Source organism: Arvicanthis niloticus, chromosome 16, assembly GCF_011762505.2.
Source record: "Arvicanthis niloticus isolate mArvNil1 chromosome 16, mArvNil1.pat.X, whole genome shotgun sequence".
Classification (NCBI taxonomy): Eukaryota; Metazoa; Chordata; class Mammalia; order Rodentia; family Muridae; genus Arvicanthis; species Arvicanthis niloticus.
The window spans coordinates 61,134,831-61,144,237 of NC_047673.1; the positions used below are offsets into that span (position 1 = coordinate 61,134,831).

General features: G+C 50.6%; 1 protein-coding gene across 9 annotated transcripts in view; it reads right to left on the minus strand.

Annotated features, from left to right (window-relative positions):
* Eps15l1 (epidermal growth factor receptor pathway substrate 15 like 1) overlaps positions 1-6,808 on the minus strand; it is an 87,130-nt gene extending 80,322 nt beyond the window's left edge. For 2 of the 9 annotated variants that reach the window (XM_034520084.2, XM_076914450.1), the window contains exon 1: positions 6,675-6,807. In XM_034520084.2, the coding sequence (XP_034375975.1) occupies positions 6,675-6,707 (33 nt within the window). In that variant the 5' untranslated portion in view covers positions 6,708-6,807. Of the gene's footprint in view, positions 1-6,674 lie in introns of all 9 variants that reach the window. The other 7 variants (XM_034520083.2, XM_076914452.1, XM_034520086.2 and 4 more) reach the window with 5 other exon arrangements.
* Positions 6,809-9,407: the final 2,599 nt, after the last annotated feature.

Sequence of the window (9,407 nt, forward strand, 5' to 3'; positions counted from 1 at the left end):
CAGCTGTTTGTGAGAAAAGGCTCTCCTGAGGAGGAGGAAGAAGAAGATGAGGAAGAGGGGAAGAGGAAGAAGAGGAGGAAGGGGAAGAAGAGGAAGAAGAGGAGGAAGAGACAGCTTAGCTGAGGCAGGCAGAGCAGCTGAACAGAGAGGAAAAAGATGGGTATTCCAGTCAGGACACTGCAAGCCAAGGCCTCAGGGCAGCCCACAGGGCAGGTAGTGCTAGGTATGGGAACCCTGGTGTGCCACCCACTGATGGGGGCAGCCCTTCTCAGGCAGGGTTTCTTGTGTCTCTCACTGCTTTCAGTCAGTAAGAGGGTGAAAGCTCTCCCATAGATGAGGCAGCAGGGGCCTGAGGCCCCAACTGTTGTGCAATTGGAACCTTGCTGGGATCATTGAGGATGGAGAGTAGAGGAAAGCATTAGCCTAGAATCCATGAAGGAGGCTCTGGCTCAGCACTCCTACAGCAAACCAAGCACAGTTGCTTCTAAGCCCACATCAGACACAGTAGCTAACAGCTTAAACTCCACAGGGAGTGGAGTCCATCATGCCCTGGACCATTGGAGTCACTACCTTGTCCAGTGGCAAGTTGTGGCCCTGCCTGAGACAGTGACTAGGTGTCACTCTCCCTGTAACTCTTGGCCTCAGGCCAGCCTCTAGACAAGCAGCCACCTAATCAGCTTTTGTCTAGGACTCATTTACAGTCCGGGCACACACCAGCTTGCCATTTATCAAAACACCTTCCTCCTGCCATCCCTAAGTCACCTACAGTGACAAAGAAGTGTGGAAGCCAAGTATGGTCGGTGCTAGGCAGCTGAGGTTGCAGAATGGCAAGTTCAGGAGCAGACTGGATAAAATACCTGTCTTAACCCTCCCTCTCCCCCAAATGCATACAATATATACAGACCATAAAGATGGCTAGACGGCTGCTCAGCAGGCAGAATCCAGCCCTGGATTCACAAGGTAGGAGAAAAGTGATTCCTACAAGTTGTCCTCTCACCACACACAGTAGTGGCATGTTCACACTCACACAAATATAAAAATGTTCTTTAAAAAAGTATGAGGAGCCGGGCGGTGGTGGCACACGCCTTTAATCCCAGCACTTGGGAGGCAGAGGCAGGCGGATTTCTGAGTTCTAGGCCAGCCTGGACTACAGAGTGAGTTCCAGGACAGCCAGGGCTACACAGAGAAACCCTGTCTCGAAAAACAAAAACAAAAAAAATAAAAAAAAATTAAAAAAATAAAAAAAGTATGAGGATATAAGCAATAAGCAGGTATGCTGAGAGACAGTCACTGCAAACAGCCAGTGATATCAATGGCATACTGGTCTGAAAACAATCCTTCCAGGATAGGAAACTGCAGCACAATACAAAGAGCTGGGTCAGAGAGCCAGGCCAGGTGAGGCTGCCAGGCACAACCCAGCCAGGAACCAGATGGTTCTGACCTCAACTTACCCCTCTACACAGTCAGCAACCACAACAAAGACCAGGGTGTCCAAGATGATTAACCTCAGACACCCAGCCCGCTGGTGCACTCACCCACACTCATGCTCGCTCGCTCTCTCGCTCGCTCGCTCGCCCGCCCTCCCTCCCTCCCTCCCTCCCTTCCTCCTACCATCTCTGTTTACTGTTTTTGTTTAGTCAGGTTTAACTATGTAGTTCTGCCTCACCTGGAACCATGTAACCAGGCTGGTCCTCAACTCAAAGAAATACCTCTCTCTGCCTCCCTAATGCTGGATGATAGGTTGACCGCCTAGATGCACTGCATACAACAGCTTTCTATAGGGACGCTGGCTGCTCCAGTGAAGCCAAGCTGAGGAGGCCAAAGTGAAGCTCAGCCTCCAGATCCACCTCATGTAAAGACAGTTACTTGGCTTCTCAGAGCAGCTGACCCAGGCTCAAAGATAGTCATGGGAACTGGGGCTGAGGGAGAAAGCATATGATCTTGTTTGACATGGCCTCAGGAGTCAGCAAAAAGCAGGCACTGCAGATCAACAAAGCAGCCAGGGACTCTGGATGGAGCTCCAGTAGAGGCCAAATCTGCCCCTACCCTGCCCTCTGTCCATCAAGGCAATGGCACAGTCACCAGCCTTCCAAAAGAGCCTTGTAAACAGCACAGGCACAAGGGGACAAATGAATGTCCCTAGGCCCTCTGCATGCATTCCAGACACACTAGCCTGGCCAGAGCTCTAGGCAGGGTGTTCAGCAGGCTGTGAGGAGGAAGGGGATGGGAGGGGGCTCCACAGCAGGCAACCAACGGCTTAACTCTAATGTGACACCCATGGCTATGGGACTTTCACAAGTCACCTGACTACTATGGGTCTCAGCTTCTTCTCATCCAATAAAGAGATTCTTTTTACAGGGGCTGGGAGGTATAGCTTGCCAATAAAGCACTACCTGGCACATGCAAGCGCCTGGGCTTCATTCAGAGCACCAGAAACAATCAGGACCTGCAACCATGGATTGTGGCTCATGAAAGTGTCACCAAATCCCCTGGACATAAGAAATGATACCACAGGGAGCTGGATAGCCTAGGGCACCCTTACTATGAACAAAGAACCCACAGATGCAATGGGCAGAATGAAATCTCAGGTCCAGGAGGGTGAAAGGGAAGTCAGCAGACTACCAGTACCCCACAGCACCAGGATCAACATTGGTGAGTGAAAAACCAGGGGTCAGGACATGAGACCAGAATAGCAAGGCCAGTCAGCAAGGTCAGGTGGGGCCAGAAAGAAGCAGAACAGGACTGTGGGGTGCTAGCTCACAAGGCCAAGACTCACTTTGAGAGGGCAGGTACTTTACCACAGAACTACACACCTAACCCCCTGTGAGGAGAATGCAAGCCACGAAAGGTTCTGGAGCCAAGGAATAGTAGTTAGAAGATCCCAGGGTGACAGCAGGAGGACATGGAAAACTCAAGACTGATAGTACGACAGGCCTAGGACCCAGTGCCCCGCAGAACTGCCAAGTTTAGGAAGTGGCAATTCCAGAGTCCAGCAGTCCCCAGAGGGGCAAACAGTGTCAGAGTCTGCAGGAGGCAGGTTAGAGTACTGAGGATAGAGGTTGGGACCAGAGAGCAAAGAGAAGGGAGGGGGGCAGAGAGATAGGGGAAGCCTAAAAACCCTGAGGAGAGAAGGAAACAGAGTGGACACAGGAGGAGGCTGTGTGTAAAGGTTCAGGCTCTGTTCCAGAACCTCTGAAAGAGAAAGGGGGCCTGGAGGTTAGCTGCCACTCATAAGCAATCTGGTGTGAGGCAGGTCAGTATGGGATTGAGGAGAAGAGAGCAGACAGAGGGCAACAGGAAATATCCCTTGGGGCTGACAAGAAAAAGGAGCAAGGACTCTCCCTGGTCCTGTGGCTGGAGGCTCAACTACACCACAGCCTTCTGTCCAGAACACCTCAGGCAAACGGTATCCCAGAATTCTCTATGCTCTATTTCCCTTGTGATCCTATGTGAGCTGTTAGGCTTGCTCTAAAGGCCTGGGTAATAGTAACATCTATATCTGAGCTGCAAGTCCAAACACAGAGGGCTGGACAGATGGCTCGGCAGTTAAGAGTGCTTACTGCTCTTGCAGAGGACCTAGGTTCAGTTCCCAGCACCCACATCAAGGTCCAGTTCTAGGGGATCTGACATCCTCTTGCCTCCATGGGCACCTGCACACACTTGGTACAAATAACTCAGGCAGATACATGCACATGAACGTAAATAAATAAATCTTAAGACAAAAAGGGGCAGGTAAAGGAGCTGAGCGCATGGCTCAGGTCTGTAGTCCCAGCAGTTAGGATGGTGAGGCAGGAGAACTGCCATGAGTTCAAAGTCAGCTTGGGCAACTTAGTGCCAATGAGATGGTTCAGCAAGGACACTTGTCACCAAGCCTGACAACCTTACTTGATACCCAGGACCCACATGTTAGAAGAAGAGAATCAACTCCCAGGTTGTACTCTGACCTCCACACACACACACTCACACACATAAATGTAAGGATTGATCAGTGAGTAGTGCCCAACATGTGTGAAACCCAGAACCCAACCCTTAGCACACTGCCTCTGTAAAAGCAGGTGTGGGGGTCCTGAGCCAGGCTTCCTGCTAACCAGGAGGTAGGAAGCAACCACGCATGGTCTGTGATCACAGTCCTCTAGAGGCTAAGACAGGCTACTCAGCAGAAGTTTGGGGTCAGCCTGAGCTACACAGAAAGATTGTCCTTTGACCACCGCATGCACCATGGTACATACCCCCCATACAGGAATAAATTAATAAATACAAAAAAATTAAAGAATCACCACAAAACAGGAGGGTGGAGGGAAAACAGCTCAGAAGGCACCTGAACTTGTGAGCCACAACAGGCCATGTCTCCTCAACTACTGGTTCAACTCCTGTTCCCACCCACGGATCCATCCCACACAGGCGCAGTCACAGTCCCCATGCCCACTTAGGTGACACTTTATGAGTGTCTTTCCACTGGCAACATGTCTGACACAGAAACAGCAAACAGACACACAAGTGTGTCCTGTGGACAACGAGAGAACTATAGTGTTGTACGAGGTGCACATGACTGTGTGCCACGACTAGCAAAGGCCTCTGGGAAGGATGATATCTGAGCTGCTGCTGAAAGAAGAGAAGGAACCAGGAACTGAACCAGAGAAGAAAAGGCTACAGTGCTTCAAGGAATAGACTTCAGGGACACCATGACAGACAACACAGCTAGGTATGTAAGGAACAGAAAGCTGACCACATCATGGAGAACATGAGGAAGAAGAATCAGGATTCTATTCCAGGAGGTTCTAACAAGGTCTGTCATCTCTGTATGACAAAACACCATCCTACTGTAACTAGTTTACCAGTAAAATAGAGCTCCCCACCCCACCCCACCCCGCCCCAAGAGCCTCATTATATAGCCCAGGCTAGCCTAGACCTGTTACTGAAGTGCTAGCTGAGAGTTGACATTATACCACCAGAAACTGCTTCCTTGATATTCTGGTGTTTGAAAAAAAATTGACAGCCTTTTAAAAATTAGTCATAATTTAAAAAGACCTTCCTCAAAAAGTTGGAGGTAATGACTGGACTGAAGACAACTCAGTTAGTAAAATGCTTGTCCTGAAAGCATGAGGATCCAAGTTCTATCCCCAGAGTTCACATCAAAGTGCCACAGGGTGCACTGTACTTACACTGGGGAGGAAGGGACAGGAGGCTCCCTGGGCTTGGTGACTAGCCAGGCTGGCCTAACTGATGAACTACAGGCCAGTGAGAACCTGTCAGGAAAGAGGTGGACACCCACAGCTGGTCCTCTGTCTTCCTACTTGGAAGCCTGGAGCAGGAGGATGCAGAGAGGCCAGGAACTGGAAGCCAGCCTGGGTGACATTGTAAGGCTCCATCTCAATACACACCTCCTGTCTAGTCCTTAACCATTTACAAAGGACAATCACAGATGCTTTAAGAACATGTCAATTAATAACCACTGGTCTCCACATGTTAATATAGTGTCAAGGCTGCTGAGTGGCTGGTTCTTCCAGGACTTAACCACCCTGCATTTCCCTCTCCTTCAGACCAGGTGGCCTGGGTGCATCAGCCTGCCAAGCAGTTCTTACTGGCTTTGGCATTCATACTTGCTGTGGTCTTAGTCCCAAACACCCAAACTTATTGATGGTAACAAAAGAGCTTCCCATATGTTAGGCAAAATGTGCTCTCCAGTTTTCTGCTAATGCATTTTACAGCTCTATTTTCCAAATGAGGTAACTTAGCTGAGGCTAAAGAGCTTGCTTCAAGGACACTCTGGAAGAGTTGGTGCCGAGATCTGGATATAAAATGCTTCCTCACTGGTAACCATGACCCCGTGATTTAGCAAAGTGTATATACTATGCTGTGGGGAACAAACAGGTAATTTGGCAAATTAGCAGGACAGGAGTACTTTCTAATTCTTAGGGGTGTCACCTGCGGGAGACCAGAGACCTTGTCAGTGAGAGACTACTGAGCTCTCAAGCACCTGACCCCAAGCACGTTAGAGGGGGGCTGAAGAATGAATGAATGAATGAATGAATGTTTCTCCTAGAAGCACAATGGCCTTCTCACGGCTTTTCTGTCCGTCCCTGTGGCGTTTGATATGCTTAAGAAAAACATCCAGCGACTTTGAGGACGCAGACTGGAGCCCACCTTTGGGGGCGTAGGATCCGCGCTTTTCGCACCGCGCAGAGCTGCGGAAGCGGCTCCAGGGGGAAGGAGGGCTGGGCGGCCGGAGGCGAAGCGGGCGTGCCGCGGATCCCCTTGCGACTCCACTCTGGGACACCACCCGCCCCGACGCCCGACCCCGAGGGAGACAAAGACTGGCGGCGAGCCCACCGTCCTCGCCCGCCACCACGGGGACGAAGCGCGACGCGGCTCGCAGAACATCCCCCCCACAAACACAGCCTGGCCAGGCCCCAGGAGGAGCAGACACGCGCAGCGGCCGCGCCCCATCACCTCTTCGCTGCGGCTCGGGGGGGGGGGTAGCCGGCGCAAGAGGCACAAGGGTACGCAGGCCGCGCCGGCCTGTCACCTTCAGAGCCGCCCGGTCCCCGCCACTCCGCCTTCCGAGCCTTCAGCGCGCGCCTCCGCGGTCCCCTGGAGTCGCGCTTCCACGACGTCTTATCCTTCCCGCGGCAACCACCGTCCGCACCGCCCCGCGACGCGCCCCAGCACCATACCTGCTGCGAGAGAGGTACGAGCGGCGCCGCCATCTTCGTGCGGACTCGGCCTCCGGAGGGCCGAAGGAACGGGGGCGGGGCCGTGCCTGCGCACTAGTACGGAAGAGGGATGCGATGCGCGCGCAGCACAGCCAGCGCAATGACAGGACACAGGACCAGAGTACACGTGCGCAGAAGGGAATCCAGGGCCTCCCGAGATTTTTGCAATAAGGAGGTGGAGCCTCGACCCGGAGAGGGCGGGGCAATCCTGGCTGGAGGCGGGGCATTTATGGGGAAGGCTCTGGCGTAGAGCCTAACCGGAGTGGGCTGGACCGAGTGACCTCGAGGGCGGAGCCTAAAGCACAGAGTGCTCCTGTGAGGCAGGGACTCCAAGGGACAGTAGGGTTCCCTTCCTGGCCGCTGGGCTTCAGCTCCCTGCCCCTCCCAATCTGGGGCTGTGAATCGGAACTTGGCTAAACCCTGCACCGTCTTAACCACTCTACTCTAGCAGCCTCTACTAATGCCTAGGGTTTGCTGAACTTTCTCCGGGGAGATGGGGACAGGCCACTGACACACAACAAAGTACCATGGTACCCAAGCCTAGCTTGGCCCATGTGCAGTGTTAGTACCACCCAGTGTGCTTGTTAAAACAGATTTGGGTTCTGATTGCTTGCAGACATTGTAGCCTGACATTTGGTGGGGGTTTTTTGTTTGTTTGTTTGTTTTTTAATGTGTGTATGCCTGCCATGCTCGTGCCAATGCCTGCCCAAGAGAGAAGAGGTTGTTAGATGCCACTGAACTGGAGTTAAGAGCACTTATGAGCCCCCAACCCCCGATGTGAGTGATGTGAGTGAGAACCGAACTAGGGTCCTCTGGAAAAGCAACAAGCACCCTTAACCAACTAACCATATCTTCAGCTACCCTGGTATTTCTTTCTGTTTTTTTTTTTTTTTTTTAAGTTACATTTTAACTTACATCTTAAAAGATTTGTGTGTTGCCTGAATGGATGGTTGTGCACCACCTTTGTGCCTAGTCCCTACAGAGGTCAGAAGAAGGCATAGGATTCCCTGGAAGTGAAGTTTCCCGTAGTTATAAAGCACCACATGGATGCTGGGAACCAAACCTGGGTCCTCTGTAAGGGGCAACAAGTGCTTTTAGTTAACCACTGAACCATCTCGCCAGCACCTACATATTTTTACTATCCTATTATTTAGTGTGTGGATATGTGTACAAATGCATGTGTTTAAACTGCATGTGTACAAATCAGAGGACAACTTCTCTGGAAGTTGGATGGCCCCTTCCACCATGAGTCCCAGAGATAGGACTCAGGTTGTTAGCCTTGGTGGCAATCATCTTTACCCATTGAGCCATCTTGCTACCCCTTAGGACATCCTCATTCAAACCACTACATAGGTGCTGGGAAACATGGTGCACACCACCACACTCAGCACACTTGGTTTGTAAGGTAGTTGTGACTGACCCTGATTGCCAGCTGCACAAGATCTAGAATCATGTAGGAGACAAAGCTCTGGGTTACAGTTGTGAATTTCTAGACTAAGCTGAGGAGGGAAGACCCACCCCCGCTGTTCCATGTGCTGGAGACCAGGAAGATGGATGCTGTGTGACCAGCTGCCTCACCACACACATAACACAGATCTTTGTTTTAAAAGCTCTGTGTATGTGTGTGTTTGTGCACATAAGTGCAGATGCCTGCAGAGGTCAGAAGAGGGCATCAGATCCCAGGAAACCAAAGGTTGTCCAGTGCCTGATGTGGGTGCTGGGAATTGAGCTGAGATCCTCTGAGAGAGCAGCAAGTGCTCTTAATCACAGACTCATCTCTCTAAAATTAAAAAAAAAAACTTTTCCAGCTAGGTGTGGTAACACATGCCTTCAATCTCAGCACTCAGGATGCAGAATCAGAGCTCCATGTGTTTGGTGTGTTTGTAGGCAACCTGGTCTACATAAGGAGCTATAAGTTAGCCAGAGCTACATGGTGAAACATTGTCTCAAAAAAAAGGTTTATTAAGGAAATATAGCCCCTTTAATCCCAGCACTTGGGAGGCAGAGGCAGGCGGATTTCTGAGTTCGAGGCCAGCCTGGTCTACAGAGTGAGTTCTGGGACAGCCAAGGCTACACAGAGAAACCCTGTCTCGAAAAACCAAAAAAAAAAAAAAAAAAAAAAAAAGGAAATATAGCCATGTATGATGGCACATACCTGTCATCCTAACACGTGGTGTCTTTCTTTTCTATTGCTATAAGACACCACAACCAAGGCAACATATAAAAGAGCTTATTGGGGGTTTACAGTTCCAGAGGCTTTGGAGTCCATGACCATGATGGCAGGAAACATGGTAGCCAGCAGGAAAGTATGTTACTAAAGCAGTAGCTGGGCCCTTATGTCTAATCCAGAGGCAGTCAGAGATGCTGGGCCTGGTGTGGGCTTTTGAAACCTCAAAGCTCACCCCACCCCCAGTGACACACTTCCTTCAACAAGACCACATACCTGCTAATCCTTTCAAATAGTGCCACTCCCTAATATTTAAATATATGAACCTATAGGTGCCATTCTTATTCAAACCACTACATAGACAAAACACTTACACATATAAATCTTTAAAATAATTTAAAAGAAAAATAGAGAGGCTGGAGAGATGGCTCAGTGGTTAAGAGCACTGGCTGCTCTTCCAGAAGACTTGAGTTCAGTTCCCAGCATCATTGTCATTACCCATGACACACAACCACCTCCAGCTCCAG